The sequence below is a fragment of the Gorilla gorilla genome, chromosome 2, assembly GCF_029281585.2.
Source record: "Gorilla gorilla gorilla isolate KB3781 chromosome 2, NHGRI_mGorGor1-v2.1_pri, whole genome shotgun sequence".
Taxonomy (NCBI): domain Eukaryota; kingdom Metazoa; phylum Chordata; class Mammalia; order Primates; family Hominidae; genus Gorilla; species Gorilla gorilla.
Window position 1 is genome coordinate 124,876,676 of NC_086017.1, and position 21,259 is coordinate 124,897,934.

The window sequence follows — 21,259 nt, forward strand, 5'->3', positions numbered from 1 at the left end:
TGAATTTGAGTGTCAGACTCCTGTTCTTGACAGGCTATTAAATATCGATCCAAAAGAAACAAATGTGCAAGATGGTCTGATAATATGACTCTATAATCAGTTGGGGCTTTCATAGGAAGAGGGGCATGGATGGGAGGAGTATCAAGTTCTGCTCACCTAAGCCAGCCAATAGTTACTTTCAGTTCCTTGTGCCATATTTTAGAGAAAAGAATTTAAGTCCAAGTTTTAAGAATTAATAAACAAAAAACTCACCAGGCTATTTCTTACAGATATTAAGTGTCTGCTTTGCTGAAAAAGAATGGTAGTGCCACAGATGGCAAGAGTGAAATTGTCTCTAAGAAGGCAGAAATAGACTAGGGGATTAAAGTAAGAGACCCCTAAGAAGCAGAGTCTCTGGTAATATGCCCTTTGCCCATCTTTTCTAGATCTAATCATTAAAAGACTACTTGAAAGTAGACTGGGCTTCTAAAATAGCTAACTCCTTGACCAAACAATAATTTTAAAAAAATAATCACACTTAACTGGGCATTTACTGACCAAGCCTAATGATAGGCAAAGACAGCATAAATTGCTGTCCTGGCAGATAGTTAATGCAAAGACTGCCAATTTCTTCATTAATAGGAATTGACTGCAGGCACAGTGTCTTTCATTTGTAATTACTTCTTGTTAAACCAGCAATCTTGTCACAGGTAAAAAATCAAATTTACAAACCACAATATAATTGTCAAAGTGCCAACCACCACATGCAAACATAAGTACAGTGAAGGACTAAGCATATAGTAAAAACAATTAGCAGATTCACTAGGTGGGTTCTGAAGAATGCTTCTATTCGTATAGTTTAGTTTAAATAAGGGTTTCTGGCCAGGTGCAGTGGTTCTTGCCTATAATCCCAACACTTAGGGATGTTGAGGTGGGAGGACTGCTTGAGGCCAGGAGTTTGAGACCAGCCTGGGCAACACAGGAAGACCCTGCCTGTACCAAATAATAAATAAGTGTTTCTAGATGCATCAAAAATGTTATCAAATTAACATATCTGGTTGTAGGTTTTATTACTAAAATCCTATCAACAAGTTATATTATAAAATGATATAATAACTTATCTTGGATTACTGTAAACTGATCAAATTTGAACATTAACAAAGTACAATGACAGGTGTCCTTTATCAGTGTTTGTCCTTGGCAGTTACTCAGAGTTTTCTCATTTGTGTAATTATCCCTTTTTTTTTTTTTTCACAATCCAAATCTCAAATCACAGAAAAATGATACACCTTTCAGCTATGTTTTTTTGTGTGTGTGTTGGCTGGGAATGCCAAAAAGGTTGGCAAAAGGGGCAGGAAAAAAGTAGTGGGGCTCTCTGGTGTACTCCACTCCTCACATGTCTACCATTCTGAGATTTTTGATGTCAGGTTCTGCCAAGTCTCAAAACCTCAAGAGTTGCCAGAATTCAGTCCCAGTGTACACATTCTACTCTAGGAGAGAAGATAACAACCACCAAGGCCACCACCGAGACAGCCCTGCCTTTTAGTATGGGATGCGGTGTCATCAGTTGCTTTGGTTTCCTTCTGAGTCCAGAAAGAGAATTTCGGGAGTCACTTCTGCCTTCAGTCCCAGGGGAAGCAACAGGTGAACTAGGGAAAAAATAAAGGAAAGGAATTTAGACTACTAACCAGTTTCCTTCAAAGTCCTTTGACCTGAGATGCTCAAAGCCTTTTACAGACCTTAATGAATCCCTACTCTCTGAGATAACTACATATTATATCCACTCCATAAATATGTGTAATGAGGTATGGAAAGGTTGTGTGATCGGCATGAGTCTACACAGTGAGTCAGGTACTCTGACTCCCATCCTAATGCTTCAAATCCATAGGTGTCACCACATCTTATCCTACCATTTACCACATGCAATGAGTATGTCTCAAGCACAACTGAAACCATCTTACATGGCTTTTGAGAAACTTGGGCTCTTATTTGAGGCTCAAAGATGTTTTGTTTTATTCCTAACAACTACAAATTTAAGCTAGGAAATAAGCCAGCCCAGGGGCTGCTCCATGTGGACCTGATGTTGTCTGACTTGGCTTCTCAGCACTTAACATAGCTAGAAACCCAGAAATAGAGCAAGACAGCATTTTTCTCTTTAACTGGCATAGTAACAGAGATCCTCAAAGGCAGCCGTGACCCAAATGCTAACAGTATAACTGGATCCTTACAGGCATCCTTGACTATCTATGCCTGTCATATACTAGTCATAACTAGGCTTCTTTGCTTTGAGAGTGCAAAATCAAGGAAAAGGAACAATCATGGGGCTCAGAAGCAGGGCAAAGAAGCTCAGGAGCCCAAAGTGAAAAACCCCTTAAAATGAGTCCAGAGAGTTCTGATAGAACAGACATACTTCACAAGCATCTGGCAGGTTCTTGGTTCCTCTTCTCTGGGCTTTGACAGCAGGTGGCTCTGTGCATCTGTGACTGCTAAGGCACGCTCTGCTGCCCACTGAGCCTCTGCCAGCTGCTGGTTTTTCTTCAGGTCGAGAATTGTTTTCTGCTGTTCCTGAAGTTTCTTCTTTTGCTTCTCAATCAGCTGTTGCTGGAAGACATGGCGGTTGTGGAAATGACCCAAGCAAAGTGGTTCTGCTTTCTGGCTGGTAGTTCCGAGTGTCTCGTTGCTGCCAGGCTGTTGAGAGGGTTCAGCACCCAGGGTCTTGTGCTGCTTATTGCCAGGTGCACTCAAAGAGACATTCTGAAGGGAACCCTGCAAGTTGCTTGTTGTTGTTCTTCCCAGGGGAGGACTGAGCATACAACCACTGCTTCCCAAGGGAGGCTTTTCCCACAAAGGGGGCACAGCAGTCTCCTGAGAGAGAGAAACATGTTATAGCTCAACTATTTAAAGGACTGTGCTGATGAAATCCAACATTCATGAGGTCAGTATTGTTTTGTTTAATGGCACAACTGCCATGTATTGCAGGTAAAGGTGGTCTGTGCTCCTGGCCTGACTACCTCAGAGGCCACCACTCTTAAAACATGCATTGCTGCTCACCATGAAAACTGGGAGAGTGGCCGGCTGTGGTGGCTCACGCCTGTAATCCCAGCACGTTGGGAGGCCGAGGTGGGCAGATCACTTAAGGTCAGGAGATTGAGACCAGCCTGGCCAACATGGTGAAACCCTGTCTCTACTAAAGGTACAAAAGTTGGCCAGGCATGGTGGTATGCACCTGTAATCCCGGCTACTCAGGAGGCTGATGCAGGAGAATCGCTTGAACCCGGGAAGTGGAGGTTGCAGTGGGCTGAGATTGTGCTACTGAACTCCAGCCTGGGCAACACAGTGAGACCCTGGCTCAAAAAAAAAGAAAACTGGGAGAGTGGCTACAGCTGTATGAACCATTGCCATGGGCCAGGACATTCGTAATAGCAAAAATCTTCTCTTATAAATTTCTAATTTGGACAGTTCATTTCTGAATTAGGCAAGGTTACTCCAGATATATATATAAAACATGAATTTAATATGCATAAATTGACTCTGAATTTTAGTGGAAATTTGAAGATGTTGTGGCAAAGGATATATTCTTTCTTGAGAATGTCTGAAAACCAAAGAATATCTTTACAAATGAATAATATATCTCTTTTCTTTCAATGCCTCTCCTGACACTAGTAAATTAATCATATGCCATAGTATAGGATATTTATTTATTTCAGCATCAAGTTCCCGTTAAAGCCTAGCTAACCGTTTCCAGCTATTCCTGAACTATCTATGGGTGGGAAATATTTGGAAGCTCAGGATCACTGGGCAAATATCTGCATTACAAACTATCTATGGGTGGGAAATATTTGGAAGCTCAGGATCACTGGGCAAATATCTGCATTACATAAGAATAATGTTACCTAATAATATTTTGTATTAGCATATCACTAGTTTTCAAAGCTTTATTACATAAATCCCATTTAATAGACTGAGGTACCATACTCAATTACAAGTTCTATACAGAGGGGAAGGAAACAAGAATTTTTATTCAGAAACAGCTATCTTGGCCAAAATAATGTCATATTAAAATGTCTCTTCTAGAATGGTTTGAGTCCATGTTCTAAGGTCTAAGTTTTTGATTCTGCCATCTGCAATGGCTTAAAGAGAAAAATGCTATGAGCTATCTAAATATCAGAAGCTTCTTGTTCTAACAGGACCCCATCCTTAGGGACTCAAAAATATTTTTCACGATTATAGAAATGCTTTCCATAGACTCAACTGAAACGAAAGATGTGATATATGGAAACTCTGACATGTTAAACACTTTTAAAAGTAACCTTTTATTTCAGTAATGTCAGTGAACACTTATTCATGAGAACACCTGCTTAAGCAATTTATATCAAGCAGGGTATATGTTTTAGGTTCTTTTAAACTTGGTGGTAATGACACCTTATTAACCTAGCAAGACTGTGTCAAAGCCCTGAGTAAAGCGACAGGGTTTCTTTTGGATCATGGTAACTTTTTAACATGAAAATAACATGAAGGAAAAGCTTAGTGGTACAGATAGTACTTAATAGAGCAGGAGTGAATAGTCTGACTTAATTAGAGAAAATCACCTATTAGCTAACTGATAATTTTGGAAAAATTCAAGGTACAGTTTGTGTGTTCTTAGTACATGAGTTCCTATGACTGTATAATTAATGAGCATCTAACTAAAGATTTTATATTTTCACTTGTTCATGTTTTGCTGTACACTCTGGAAAAAGATTAGTTTACTTAGTCTCTACAGGCTCTATTATCATTTGCTCCATTTTTAACAATACTGTCCTTTCTTGATAAAGTCTTTTGTTCTTGATTCCAGAGATTTGGAGGCTTTTGTTCCCTTGAGTCTAAATATATATAAATTACTATATATATTACTATATATATAAATTACTATATATATTACTATATATATACAAATTACTACATATATATAGTAATTTTTCTGTTTTGCACAGGTGAAAAATACTTTCTGCTGACTTTTTTTTTTTTCATTTAAGAACAGTGGCACTTTGTAAGGTAAAAGGTTCCATACAGCTGTTTCTTAAGATAGAAGTCTGTCTTGGGTCTCAATGGAGACAAAATTATCTGCCATAAAGGTAGATACATTGCCTAGGGGAAGGGACCAAAATGTTACACATAAGTCCCAACAAGCATCTTCCTGATCCCCCCTTGCTGAGAGAATAAGCTTAAATGAAAACTAGCCTACTTGCTAGCAATAATCAGGGTAAAAAGCAAGGCTGGGGACCCTCTAGTGCACAATTTAATTTCACATGTCTGAATTAAGTACTTAACAGCATTATGTGGAGGGTGGAGGTGAGGGGGTAGAAGCTCATCTCCACAAGGTTTTCTAAACATGACAAGAGCAGTGATAAAAGAAGAAGCCGACAGGATTGACTTTATAAAAACTTAACAACTGTGTATAATACCAAACACCATAACTAAACCAAAAAGACAAATGACAAAATGGAAAAAATGTTTGCAATATATAATAATAAAAGCATCAATAGTCTTAAAATATAAAGAACTCTTATAAATAAGAAAAAGATATCAAACAGAAAAATGGACAAAGGGCATGAAGAGACAAGTCACTGTATATCTGTATCTTACTACATCCATATATAGATATATATACAGTCATGCATTGCTGAATAATGGGGATTTGTTCTGAGAAATAGGTGATTTTGTTGTGTAAACACTGTAGAGTGTACTTATACAAACCAGGATGGTATAGTTTACTGCATCTAGGCTATATGGTATAGCCTATTGCCCCTGGTCTACAAACCAGGGCAGGATGTTACTATACGGAATACTGTAGGCAACTGTAACACATGGGAAGTATTTGCATATCTAAACATAGAAAAGGTACAGTAAAAACAGTATACAAGATAAAAAATGGTACACCTGTATGGGGGCACTTACCATGAATGGCACTTGCAGGACTGGAAGTTGCTCTAGATGAGTGAATGTGAAGGCCTAGGACATTATTATATACTAGTGCAGACTTCATAGACATTGTATACTTAGGCTACACTAAATTTATTAGAATTTTTTTTCTTCAGTGATGAATTAATCCTAGCTTACTGTAACTTTCTATTTTATAAACTTCTAAATTATTAACTTTTTGACTCTTTTATAAAGTAACAGCTTAAAACACAAACATTGCACAGCTGTACAAAAATATTTTCCTTCTTTATATACTTATTCCATAAGCTTTTTTTTTCCTGTTTTTAAAGAGGTTGTTTTTTAAAAAAATTTTAAAACACATTTTTGTTAAAAACTAAGATACAAACACACATATTAGCCAAGGACTACACAGGGTCAAGATCATCAAGAAGTCACTAAGCAAGAGGAACTTTTTGGCTCCATTATAATCTTGTGGGACCACCACTGTGTATGTGGTCAGTCATTCGCCAAAACATTGCTATGTGGTGCACAAGTGTATATTCAATATAAAAATGTTTAACCTTACTAGTAATCAAAGAGATACAAATGTTGAAGCAATAATAAGATGAAAATAGAACATGCATTCCATTTTTAGGTATTATCCTAAGTAAAGCATTATGGATATGTGCAGATTTAGCTACTAGGATGTTCACTGAAGCATTGTTCACAATGGCGGCAAACTGGAAACAACTTAAATTCCAGTAATACAGGAGCTAAACAAATTCCAGCTTATGGTTCATTACAGAATATCATGTAGCCATTACAAAATGGTGGCACAGAATACTAGTCCTTAGACAGGGGATATGTATTACGTCCACTTGCGGAACTTAAAAAAAAAAGAGCTGCCCCACACCCAAAAATTCTGTTTTAGTAGATGTGATTCTGAGGTATACTCTCAGTTGAGAACTACTATTGCAGAAGTGTATGTAATGACAGAAAATGCTCATGTTATATTGTGAAAACGTAATTTTTTTTTTAGAAGAACAGTAAGTATTAGTATTAAGAAGAAAAAAAAACATGGCCTTCCTTTTCCTGAATTTTGGCAGACTAGAGTTCCTCAGTGGCCTGACTAAAGAAAATTTAAAAGCTAAATAAAATATTAAGAGATAAATTTGCATATGCTTAAAGACTAGATGGCTATACTTTAACATGTTATTAGTGATTATCTACAGATGACAGAATTATAGGAGTTTTTTCTCTGTGATTTTCTATCAAATTGCTACAATTAGTACATATGACTTTTCTTATTAGAAAAAGAAAAATTTTAAATTTCCCCTCTTGTAAGTCACAAACTCATTTAGATAGGAAATGTCTGATGATCAAAAAGGGGAGTTCAAGAGTTATAGACAGTGCTTTACCTGTCTTTTCCTAAACAAATATTTTACTTAGTTGTTTTAAATGCCCTTTCGATATTAAATCCCTACTAACTTCCAATGATGCCAAAGTTTATATATGATTATAAAAAGAAGATTCAATTCAAGGAAATAAACACTGCCTGAAAGGTAGTGCATTGAGGCAGCTCTAATCTTTTGATAGCCTAGACAAGGCAATCTGACAATGACTGACATACCAGCTATAAAAGCACAAACCTCAAATGCAAGTGTTTACTAAGCAGGAAAAACAACGTACCTGTCCATTTTTTACTGGTGGACCCACCATGGCTGTTGCCTCCTCAGGTAGACTGATGCCTGATAACCCATTGGCACTGAGTTTCCCCAGTGATGCTGCCTGCAGCAGTGCATCCATCTTCTTCCTAGTTTCCTCTTTTGTGAGAGCCAGCTCTCTCTTCAGGAGCTCGGCGCCATGCCAATGCTGCCATTCTGTAAAGCAGTGTCGGAGAACTTGTTTCCGGTTATACTCAGTGGCCAGTTGTTGTTTTCTAAGCAACAAAGCACTTCCATTAAAATAAAGAAGCCATTTACAGTTTGTTAATTGATAATATAAATGAAACATAAGTCCAAAAGGGTTCTAGAAATGCTCCATCTTAGCTCTCGCTTAACATTTTATATTAAGCTAAATGAAATTGCTTTATAAATTCCCCAGTGCAAAGGATCTCCTCATAGAAGGTGTCAGCACTTCAACAGATTACCTTCAAGAAGAAAGAGGAACTGTTCTGTTCTCATGTCACAAGGGCATGTTACATGTTTTTGATTACCATAGTTTCTGAAAGCTTTTGGAGGGGAAAGAGCAAAAAGAAGAGGTACACAAGTAATGACTTTAAAAAGATGAATGCATGAGGGAGACAGAGGTTCAGCTATGCACGAAAATTTTAAAAAGACAGGTTTAGGAGAAAGAGAAAGCAACAAAATTATAACACTTAACAAGTTAAACTGTCAATAATTTAAGTAAAAGGCTTACAAAAATCAAAGTAACACTGAGGGTTGATCTTGTGAAAGAAGAACTGGTCAGGGAAAGGACTGCTAAAGAGAAGGACTCATTTACCAAACCCTTGAACTGAATGCATGTCTGCCCCAAGAAGGTACTTGCTAAGCACTAGATGTGTGAAGGGCAAAGGCAAGGCCCCTGGTCTCATGGAACTCATTTATTTTCTACACCTTCCTAAGGAAGAGCTCACTTTGATTCAAACATAGAGGTCTGAGATCTATCTATAAGTGAATGGTTATTATCCTGAAGAACTTAGCTGTGAGTGTGGAACTTATTATGTAGTATCAGGGATCAGCTTTGAGGTTCAAAATATACTGTTTAGACACACACTGGATTGTATCTTGGAAAGGTGACTCATATAAGTTCTCCATATCCATTTCTGTTAAACATACATAATGCTTAAGTCTCCTCATGGACTCTTTGGGCTCATATCAAGCAAATCATAAAGTTCTTAACTCAGTGAGTCAGGAGACCATTTCTACAGTTCTTAAATGTTTATATGACTTTTAAACCTTTTTTTGACTGCAACCTACAGTAAGAAAAAATGCCACATTGTGACTCAATATATGTGTGTGTGTGTGTGTGTAAAAGTTTCACCAAATAATATTTACCCTTACCACAAGAGATATACTCTGATATTTCTAATCTATTCTATATTTCTTTTAAAAATAAGCAACCCTGCTAACAGCATATTTCATTATATTTAATTGTTTCCTTCTAATGCATTGATAGGTACTCAATAAATACTTAGAAATTCACTCACTGATGGTTTTTGTAATAAAAGTATAATATAGGTGGTAATAAACATTTATGTATGTTTTACTTTTATGAAAACAAATATCTGAGACTGAATAATCTTGAAATAAAAATTTTAGAAGAAATAACAATAAATCAGATAGCAACACAGGTAAGAACAAAGCTCCAAAAATCAGTGTATAAATAGTGAACAAAAAAACCCTGTAACACTTTATTCAAGTGAGTAAAAATCAAAAATTTCTACAGGATAGAAGATGTACATTGCTGTGTCTGATTAATGTGAAATTCAATTTCCATCAATCTGCTCTGGAAGGAGGAGTGTGAAATTTACCTGATGTATTAATTTCCTGTTTTTACAGCACAAATAGCCAAAAGCAGCACTGGGGTTTTGACTGTCAAGGAGATTATTTGGACATTATGAAAAGGCAAAGAGAGAAACACTTCTGTAACTATAACAAGACTAAAAAAGTAAGAAAATGAGTAAAAAAATGCATGTTCAATATAGGGCTTAAAGCCCACTCTATAATGGTTGTGCGGGGATATGAAAATGTAGTTGGCCAGGCGCAGTGGCTGATGCCTGTAATCGCAGGAATTTGGGAGGCCGAGGTGAGTGGATCACTTGAGCCCAGGAGTTTGAGACTTGGGCCACATAGTGAAACTTCATCTCTACAAAAAATATAAAAATTAGCTGGGTGTGGTGGTGAGTGCCTGTAGTCCCAGCTACTTGGGAGGCTGAAGTGGGAGGATCACCTGAGCCTGGGAAGTGGAAATTGCAGTGAGCCGAGATTGTGCCACTGCACTCCAGCCTGGGCAACAGAGTGAGACCCTGTGTCAAAGAAAAAAAAAAGTAAAAAAGAAAAAACAGAAAATGTAGTTATGATATCTGTATTTGTGGTTTGAGGCAGAAAGGCAGAAGCACAGAAGCTAGAGATCCAGAGACAAGGATAGTTCCACTACTGTTCTCTTGTAGCTCACTTCAGCAGAGTGACAATGTTGCATATAAACCAATTTCTATACTTTCTAAAAGATAACACTAAAACATAAATATTTCTAAAAGCGAAAAATCACTTAAATTTCTTAAACCTTAGTCAGATGCAACTTACTTTGGTATGCTCACCTAAAGAAATGGTTTCAGACATAGGTGCCAGATAATCATAAATGGAAGGGCAGAGTTCCCTTATGAAAAATAGCCTATCCCAATTTCCTTGCAATCTGAAATCAGGGAATTTCTAGCCAGAGTATATAAATTGATCATCACAATGATATATAACTGCATGCAGAGAAAGGCAGTCTCTGCTCATCTAAGAATATAAAATACAAAAGGTTTGAATAGGAATTTAAGTATGAACCTTGCTGCCCAGGATGAACACTCAATGATACTAGGTGACTGGTGCATGTTTTGGAATTTACAAGTCAGAAGAAGAACGCTAACTAGACATGGGACACTGGGACAGCAACTGAGTTTCTAAGCCCCAGATTCATCCTCAAAAACAGTGTCAGTAAGCCCTATTATGCTGCCTATCCTACAAGAGTTTTTTTCCTGAGAATCTAATTCAATTTAAAACAACCCTGAAAATATAGAACAAAATTCACATGTGAGGTAATACCCACTGTCTTATAAGTACCGCGCGCTAACCGATTGCGCCACTGGAGCCACACAATACCCACTGTCTTAGGACAAGACTAGTAGATATCTGCAAAGTGTCTTGAACGTTTTAAAAGCAAATGAAAAATGATACATAATCACAAGCTGGTGATCTGATTGAGTGCTGTAATCTGATGCAGAACATAAAAAAGCAGTGACATGAACAGTTACATTTGGGATGAGCAGGTTTAGCTGGAATAGGAATGAATAAGCTCATACATTCAATAATGTGCCAGGTACCCCCAGGGACAAAATGGAAGATAAAAACTGTTTTAAAAAGTTTTAAAGTTTTAAAGCGAGCCAGGCTATGAAAGCCTTGTCCTCTGCCTGTGTGATAGAGAGATCAGGAGCTTTACCAGGTGAAGATACCATGCGGCTTCTGGCTGCTCACCTGCATACCCACGTGAGCAGAGGGAAGGACAATTGAACATGATTAACAGGCACACTCCGTAAATGATTTCCAAAAGAACACGGAAATCCGGAGTACTGGAAATGAGAATATCTGACGGCCTATTTTCAATTCAGCCTCACTTCTCCTCCCCACCTCCAGGTGAGCCTGGCGGGTTCACCCTGACCTGTTCCTACACAAGACTGCCCATGTACTAGTTTACTAGTTCTTATCCAAATTAAAAAATGCCCTTTTCTACTTAGCCACATTCTGCCTCTTTCAGAAGGTGGGTCCCATGAATTTCTATTTCTAGAAAGCTCCCCAGGGGATCATAATGGAGGTGGGACCCATGAATTTCTATTTCTAGAAAGCTCTCCAGGGAATCATAATGAAGGATATCATTCGTGTGTATGTCACTCCTAAGTATTTATCTTATGGTGTCTTCTGTTGCAATTGTGTTAAATATTTGGGTACAATTTTAACTTCCCCATTTAGATAAAAAACTCCTAGAAGGCAATAATGTTTAATATTTTTGTTCCCCCATCCTATCCCCAGGACTTAGGAGAGGATCTAGTATACAGTAAACATCAGTAAAGCTGTTTGACTGAATGAATTTATCCCAATCAAACAGTATGAACGAATGAATGACCAAACGAATGAGATGGTCTGAAGAATGCCAAAGGGCCAGTTTTTTTCACTGGCCTGCCACAGTACCCTCAAATCTCTGTCACTCCCACTTTGGGCACTGTTTCCAGACAGTGCCTGTTAAAATAAAAAAAAAATGTCCCGGGAGGGATAACATATCAAGTGAGAATTACAGTAACAAAGAACGAAGGGCTTGAGGGACAAAGGGAAGAAAGAGGTAAAAGCATGTTCCAGGAAAGGCCCAGAGCACTGGTGCAAGAGAAGGCAGGATTAAAGACTGTGGAGGTTAATACAGAGAAGGGCAGAGATGCGGCCCAGGAAAGAATTGAGAAATCTGGGAAGCAGGGCTCAGGAAGGACTGGCAGAAGATTTTTCTAAAATTTTTATTTTAATTTATCCATAGTTATTGGGGTAGAGGTGGTATTCACTTACATAAGTAAGTTTTTAAGTAGTGATTTATGAGATTTTGGTGCAGATGTTGAAAACAAACCACGTTTCTTCCCAATTTTGTCTGGGGCTAGCTGTAAATGCAGACAGAAAGGGGGAGAGGAGGAATGGAAGATCTGGAACCAACTTTCAAAAATGAACACACTAAGGAAATTGAATATACAGTTCAAATTTCAATACCACCATGTCAAATGGTCTAATTTAGTGTGTATACTAGAATTTTGTTGTATTACTAAGTGAATCCTCAGGGTTTGGAAATATTTGTTCATGTTGAAGCTGCATCACAATATTGTAAGGAAATTTTGTAACATTATTACCATAACTTCTTTTAAAATAATAAACATGAACAAAAACAGAGTAACCACAATTCCTATTAGGAAAAGCAAGATGCATTTTTAGAAGAAATAAGTGGATGACTCCTTGGACTGCAAGTGAGACTCAGCACAGGCTCAACAAGGACAGATGGTTGCTAAATTACGAATACTAAAAAGAGAGAGATTTGTGGTTGCTTCAGAGAGAAAGTGGGAAGAACAGAAAGAAAAGGGGCAAAAGAAAAAAGCCCACAAGTCTGGGCCCTTGATGGCGGACAGGCCAGTGAGCAGAAATCGAGGTGGCAAACACACACGTCAGTGAGGGGAGCTAGAGGATGAGGAAAACAACTGACATTTAAATAACGAACATAATAAGTAATTTCAATGTCCAGGTGAGTGAACCACAGAATTACCTGTGTTTTGTCAATCTGGTCAGAGCTAAGTTTCTATAATGAGTAACCACGATAATAAGTGCTCTCTCCTATCCCTGAGCTGTCTATTTAGAAAGAATGCTTCAAAACCCTATCAAGTTAAATTGCAGGAGAGGAAGCAACTGAGTTCTTCATTTGTTCCCTGACTTGCTTATTATTCAACAAGTATGGATTTGGTGTCCATTGAGGCTGCTCTTTGCTTTGTGACCTTGAGTCATTTACTGTCTCTGGGCCTTACTTTTATCATGTGTAAAATGAGGGGCTGGATCAGATGATCCTTGAGGTGCCTTCCTGCTCTGGGATTTTTTTTGCTCTAAAGCTTTATAGTAAAAAATTATTGTAAGTTAAATGTTTTCTAACTCTGGCAGTTAAAAAATGTTTAGTATCCATTCTAAACATTTAAAAATAGTCACCTGAAAATAATTCACAGATACAAGAAAAAGTTCTGAGAAGATCTTTTTTAAAAAAATTGGCACATTATGCTATTATGAAATCCCTATTTAGTGCTTTTATATTTAAAGTTTAATTGGAACGGAATCTTAAATTTTCCAGATTTTCCTTATACAAGTTTCTTCTAGCATGTAAATCTCATAGGCCACTTTTAACTTCAACATCCAAGTATCCACTCATTTTATGCCCGCACTTACATTGCATCCACTTTACAACCCGTTTCCCTTCTTTATCCAACAAATCCTGCCAGCTATTCCTTTCTGAGTAAGCTATCATCCTAATTCCTTGTATCAATCACTAGGTCCTGAGATTTTAGAAACAAACTATGGGAGAGTTTTCTGTGTTGGCCTCTATTTTTTTCACCAAAGATTTCTCCCAGCATATCATAGGAAAGGGAGATTGACTAGGTCACCCTCCTGCTTAAAAAACCTTCAAGGATTCACTTTTTTTTTTTTTTTAACCAAAGACTACCTTAACTCCATGTCCTGGCATTCAAGGCCATTCAGAAGTTGACGTACTTGACAACCACATGCTTGATAATCTCCAGCCAATCCAGATGGCTATGCTTCATGCCATCATCCCAGTCTCCCCATCTCTACCTAGGAACATCCTATTGACCGTGAAAAGCTCAGATCAAGGCCCATCTTCTTGAAAATGCCTTTCCTGGCACTCTTTAGGAATCTCCTTAGCCACAGCTACACATTCTTGCCATGTTCTCAGCAGCAGATGGAGATGTATTATTCAGTTTACAATACTCCTCAACACCTGTACAGTCTCTAGATGTTGTTTTGCCCATTCAACTGTGAGTTCTTTGAGGACAAGGGGCCATGCACCAGTCTCCAGGCCTGATGCTATCACAGGATTGCACAACTTTAAGAGGCACCATGCCCTTCTATGTAACAATACTTACATTTATCATTCATGTGATTTTTCATCCTGAATGAATGACAGAACTGCCAGTAGAGAAGTGATTACTTATAAAAACATGAATTTCTCCCCAACCCCTAAGTAAACAAATGGTTCCTTCACATGGACACAGAGAGGGGAACAGCACACACCAAGGCCTGTTGAGGGGTGGAGGATGAGGGGAGGAAACTTAAAGGATGGGTCAATAGGTGCAGCAAACCACCATGGCATACGTATACCTATATAACAAACCTGCATGTTCTGCACATCATTTATCACTTTTTTTAGAAGAAATAAAGAAAAACAAACAACCAAATGGTTCCTTTTACATCTGTGATTTTGATTCAAGAATGCAAACTTGAACTTGTAAATAATAATAAGAAAATTATTTTATTTAAGACGATGGAATAAAGAAAGCCTCATTTGAAGGCAGAATTCTGTGTCATTCACAAACATAAGAAGGAGCTGTTATAAAGGTGTCAAAAAACCTCTAAATAAGGTGTGGAACAAAAGATGGTAGAGTGGGAGGAATCACTTTGGCAGGTTGGCCCTCCCAGATGGATGTTCTCTGTGTCCTTAATTAACATTTTATGTGCAGACAGTGATTTCTATGAATGAGAATTATTGGCATATAAGCCAAACACCCTCTTTTGAATTGTAAGATGGTCCTGGGTACAATGCTACTACACCAGAACGCAAGGGAAAATCCTAATACTTGCTTCCATTAAAGAAAGAAGATCATGTACAATGTATATTTTATTTTATTTTATTTTATTTTATTGGAGACAGGATCTCACTATGTTCCCCAGGCTGGTCTTGAACTCCTAGGCTCGAGTGATCCTTCTGCCTTAGCCTTCTGAGTAGCTGGAATTACAGGCACACCCCACTGCTCCCGGCTAGCACATTTAAATAATTTTGTTTACTTATAATTTTCAGTTAAAATTTTCTAGTTTGAGATGTAACATAGAAAAACTGTGATTACCATATTTCATAAGTGGTTAAGATTATTCTAGTTGGCATGTGTAAAGTTTATTTGTGGATTCTTCAGGAGGGAAATATCCTAGATAAACATACTAGATTTTCACAATACAAATAACGATACCTGTTTTCTTCCCTAAGATCATTTTCCAAGGCTTGAGTCTCCCGCTCCAACTTCTGGAATCTTGTGTAGTCTCTCCAGGCCCGCAGGACCTTCAGCTGAATCTTCCAGTCAGACACGGTCCCAGCTTTCCCCAGCTTAATCCTATGATCAAGAATCAGCTTGTGCCAGGCAGCGAAATACCGTTTTTGACACTGCAGCAGAAATATTATGAAAATCACCACCCATCAGCGCTAGTGTTTCTAATATCTAACACTGACAGCCCTCTCCTCAGATTTTCCCCTCACACTTTTAAAAACAAATACAGGAACTGTTGTCTTAATGGAAAGGAAGAGACAAAGCACAATTCCTTTATGCTAATAATGACAAGGAATATTCAATCATGCAAATGAGGCATTCTCAGCCTCACAACTTAAACTAAAATACTTCATTGTCATTGTAAGCCACCAGTCCCATGGGGAGCTGGAATAAGTCACATCTACAACATGAACCAAGGGGCTTGTTTGAGAAGCTTGAAAACTTGTTTCCAACATGACTCCCCCTGCCAGGTGTCTTGGAGCTCAAAATACCAACCATTTAATTCATTACCGTTTCTGACACACTAGTGTCCACACAAGTGAACGGGGGAGATTCCATGAAGATGGGATGGAGTCTCTGGTCCCTGAGAATAAGACAGCTATAAACAACAAAATCAGCGGGGCTACTACCACTGACCACTTTAGGGCTTTGGTGAGTCTAGAAAGACTAGATGTTCAGGCTGCCCATAATCTTCCACTACATGCACTTGACAGCAAATTAGACAAGGTCTACTGATCCTAAGGATGTCCCCAAAGCAGTACTTAACTCATGATCCTAGTCTAAGAAAATCACTGAGACCTAGTCCTTGCTTATATCTTCTCTCTTTTCAGCAAACTTTACATTCCCTCTAGATCAAATTACTTTCAGCTTTTGGCCTTGACACCAACCATGCCATTTCATAGTTTCCTATGTTCATATTAGGTTGGTGCAAAAGTAATTGCGGTTTTTGCCATTGCTTTTCATAGCCAAAAACTGCAGTAACTTTTGCACCAACCGAATACTAATTTCTCTGTCCCTCTTTTCTGCCTTCTTTCTGCCTAACTACAGTAGTCACCTCTCTCAGGAAGCCCTCCTGTTACCAATCCCTCTACCCAAATGTAACTGCCCATCCACTGTGTTCCTATAACAACCTATGCTTTCTTCAGCCAAAACACCCAACACACTATATTGTAATCACCAGTTTACTTTTCTCCCCTAGACTGTAAGCCTCCTGAGAGAAGGGAATAGGTCTCATAAATGGGAATGGTAAATCTGACAGTGGCACTGAGTGTGGGGAGCATTAAAACAAAAACTAACCTCATAAAAGTGACTTCGTGGGAAGTATGGGGGATTTGCCAGTTTCAAGGATTTGCCAGATTTATCAGGCAAATATTTACTGCTTCTTTCTCTATAAAAATACTTAACTTTCTTCATTTCAGCATTTGCTAAGCAACCATCACTGTGTTTCAATTTGGGGACTCTGCACAAAATTGTTTGATATGACCTCTACTTCTGAGAGGTTATAGGGAAAGAGGATGTATCAATGAGAAGACCAATAACATAAGAGAGCATCTACTGGAATTCTTAGAAATTGTCTATTTGGCCAGAAATGTTTTCCAAACAGGGTATTAGTTTATATTCTTGTTTAGACAAACTAAACAATATTCTTCATTATAATTTCTCATTAGGAGAAACCATGGCAAACTTTAAAAAGCCCTCTCCATATGTCAAATAAGGCACATGTTCTAGACCTTCACCTTAGATCTTTTGGAGAGGATGATAGGGAGGAAGGGAGAGAGGAAGGAAAGGAAATTTGCTGAATACTGGATACTCTTTCAGTTGTAATAGGGAGAAAAGATACAGCTGGCCAGGTTGAGGGGTATGCCTTTTGCATCATTTGTTTACCTGTTCCACAAAATACAGCATGAAAAAAAATGGTGTTAACTGGTGTGCCATGGTTGAAAGAAAATGTTCTGTGTCTGTTTACCAAATCCCCTTAAGAGATTCCTCTTGAATGACTTGGTAAAATATTCTATGTGTAGCTATCTCTAATTTTAACTTCAGGATTATTTCAAATGATGAAATAGTACAAACATAATCCATCTTGATAATAATAACACTATTAATAGTATCCTTTGATTCTGACAATCCTTTTCTTTGTAAAGTTCAAAGCATCTTACGTGTACTATTTTTATTAATTTGTAAACCATCATTATAAAATAAAGATCGTAGATATTATTATGATTTACTTCACCAAGCTAAAACTTCAAGTAGAGAAAGGTTTAATGACTAAAATCACAAGTAAAGAGTTAGTGTTACACCTAAGGCTGAAACTGAAACATTCCAGCATCCTGATGACTCTAATCTATTAGGCAAAAACATCTCTCCTGAAAAAGAAAGGCACATTTTTTGCTGCTTTTATAGTGAAAGAAAACTGTATACATAACTTACCGTGGTAGAAAAGCATTGGTTAGGAACATATCTGAATGTAGGAGGGGAAATTTTGAGTTTATAAATTCTATAGTCAATATGTTTCTTTAAAAATACTTATGTTGAGACTTTGAGACCAAAATGATCAGTTTTAAAGGCCTATAATTCAGGTTCACCACACAGAAGCTAACAAGAGCAAAGTGACAAACCTGTATGGCAACTACTTTCTTGAAATTGACTTGCTATTGGTTTTTTCCCTGCCTGCTCAAAAAAACCAATCCCATTAAAATTTAAATTAAAAAAAAAGTGTGAATCAAGAATAGCTGCTTAGTTATTCTTGATTCATAGCAAACATTATCCAGGTATACAGGAGTCCCATAAATGTGTTCAAAGAAAATATTTGGGAAAGGAATATACTCAGTTCCATCTTCTCTGGAAAAAGTTGCTAGTTCTGTTTTTATTTAGAAGGGTGGCATACTTCCACAGACCTGAACTATTTATTCTTTCTATTCCTCCCTCACCCCCAGCTTACTTCCTGATGCTCCCACGCCTGCTTCTCCTTGTTACTTTTCTATACTTTGGAACTACAATAGTGCTCTATCCCTTTGCTTTTTAAAACAAGATGTATGATTTAAAACCACAACTGGGTTGTTCTGTTTAAGCCAGGAGAACTTAAGTTTTAACTAGCCAGGTAACTAGTCTGATTTCCCTCCATTTATTTCCTAGTTCATTTATTTTTGTACCATGTTTTTATTTCTGTTAGATTTTCAAATATAGTCAGGCACTCTTTTCCTAACTTCCATCATCTCTTTATCATAGTTGTGGTAATAATTAAGGCTTGATATAGGTAAATAAAATACAGAAAGTCACTGAAGGAAGAACTGTTCCTAAGTACCTATCTATGATAATTTCTAAAATAAAATACTACCTGGTGAAATTTAGAAACTTTTAAAGTGAAATGGTGTCCTCCCCACAAAATCTTCCACAATACATCATTTGGTTGTTAAGGATTCCACTGAAGAGAAGAAATGACAGCTCGCTCTGCTAAATTTATTACCTGCACTGGAGTTGCCCTCGTTCTGTTAGCCAGAAAAGCTCTTCCCTGAAGTGTAATCACACTACTGTCACTAGGAATGATTGACGTTAGGTGGAACAGCAATTTGCTATCTAATCTTCATTGTAATTCTAACCCTGTCACTAGAGATGCTTGTTCTGATTAATGAAGTGGGTAACTCATCAAAATTCCTCAGCTATTTCTCTTTTGTCAGAAAGCTCAGTGATAATTGCATCAAAATTCTCCGTCATGGAAAAATAAACAATGAATTGTTAAGAGGACAAAAATGTCAACAAGTTTACAATTTATTTTTGCTGAATGGAACTAACTTTGGTGCAACTAATGGTCTAGGGAAGTTGGCAAAGGCTGGAATGTCAGGAAGAAAGCTACATTCTACACCCAGGCCCCTAAGTGACTCCTTGCTGTTCTCAGGCCAAAAGAAGAGAAACTCTATTGCTACAAAAGGGAGCAATCCTCAACTTCTCTTTTCCTTTGTGGGCTACTGTGGCTGGGCAGGAGACCCCACAGATGCTATGAAGTCCCTGGGGATTAGAGAGGTAGTTTTAAGTTGAAATGAGGGAGGAGAAAAAAAATTAATAAAAAATGGGGATCCTTTCAACATAGTGTTGGAAGTTCTGGCCAGGGCAATCAGGCAGGAGAAGGAAATAAAGGGTATTCAATTAGGAAAAGAGGAAGTCAAATTGTCCCTGTTTGCAGACAACATGATTGTATATCTAGAAAACCCCATCGTCTCAGCCCAAAATCTCCTTAAGCTGATAAGCAACTTCAGCAAAGTCTCAGGATACAAAATCAATGTGCAAAAACCACAAGCATTGTTATACACCAATAACAGACAAACAGAGAGCCAAATCATGAGTGAACTCCCATTCACATTTGCTTCAAAGAGAATAAAATACCTAGGAATCCAACTTACAAGGGATGTGAAGGACCTCTTCAAGGAGAACTACAAACCACTGCTCAAGGAAATAAAAGAGGATACAAACAAATGGAAGAACATTCCATGCTCATGGGTAGGAAGAATCAATATCGTGAAAATGGCCATACTGCCCAAGGTAATTTATAGATTCAGTGCTATCCCCATCAAGCTACCAATGACTTTCTTCACAGAATTGGAAAAAAACTACTTTAAAGTTCATATGGAACCAAAAAAGAGCCTGCATTGCCAAGCCAATCCTAAGCCAAAAGAACAAAGCTGGAGGCATCTCACTACCTGACTTCAAACTACACTACAAGGCTACAGTAACCAAAACAGCATGGTACTGGTACCAAAACAGAGAGATAGACCAATGGAACAGAACAGAGCCCTCAGAAATAATGCCACATATCTACAACTATCTGATCTTTGACAAACCTGACAAAAACAAGCAATGGGGAAAGGATTCCCTATTTAATAAATGGTGCTGGGAAAACTGGCTAGCCATATGGAGAAAGCTGAAAATGGATCGCTTCCTTACACCTTATACAAAAATTAATTCAAGATGGATTAAAGACTTAAATGTTAGACCTAAAACCATAAAAACCCTAGCAGAAAACCTAGGCAATACCATTCAGGACATAGGCATGGGCAAGGACTTCATGTCTAAAACACCAAAAGCAATGGCAACAAAAGCCAAAATTGACAAATGGGATCTAATTAAACTAAAGAGCTTCTGCACAGCAAAAGAAACTACCATCAGAGTGAACAGGCAACCTACAGAATGGGAGAAAATTTTTGCAATCTACTCATCTGACAAAGGGCTAATATCCAGAATCTACAATGAACTCAAACAAATTTACAAGAAAAAAATATACAACCCCATCAACAAGTGGGCGAAGGATTTGAACACTTCTCAAAAGAAGACATTTATGCAGCCAAAAGACACATGAAAAAATGCTCATCATCACTGGCCATCAGAGAAATGCAAATCAATACCACAATGAAATACCATCTCACACCAGTTAGAATGGTGATTATTAAAAAGTCAGGAAACAACAGGTGCTGGAGAGGATGTGGAGAAATAGGAATACTTTTACACTGTTGGTGGGACTGTAAACTAGTTCAACCGTTGTGGAAGTCAGTGTGGCGATTCCTCAGGGATCTAGAACTAGAAATACCATTTGATCCACCCATCCCATTACTGGGTATATACCCAAAGGATTATAAATCATGCCGCTATAAAGACACATGCACATGTAGGTTTATTGCGGCACTATTCACAATAGCAAAGACTTGGAACCAACCCAAATGTCCAACAATGATAGACTGGATTAAGAAAATGTGGCACATATACACCATGGAATACTATGCAGCCATA

The 21,259-nt window shown here is 37.9% G+C and overlaps 1 protein-coding gene across 7 annotated transcripts in view; it reads right to left on the minus strand.

Annotated features, from left to right (window-relative positions):
• The window catches only part of CCDC191 (coiled-coil domain containing 191), a 92,978-nt gene that overhangs the window by 39,721 nt on the left and 31,998 nt on the right, over positions 1–21,259 (minus strand). For all 7 annotated transcript variants that reach the window (XM_031009335.3, XM_055381656.2, XM_063704039.1 and 4 more), the window contains 4 exons: positions 15,407–15,597; positions 7,570–7,819; positions 2,390–2,844; positions 1,519–1,628 (listed from right to left, as the gene is read on the minus strand). In XM_031009335.3, coding sequence (XP_030865195.3) covers positions 1,519–1,628; positions 2,390–2,844; positions 7,570–7,819; positions 15,407–15,597 — 1,006 coding nt within the window. The remainder of the gene's footprint in view (positions 1–1,518; positions 1,629–2,389; positions 2,845–7,569; positions 7,820–15,406; positions 15,598–21,259) is intronic.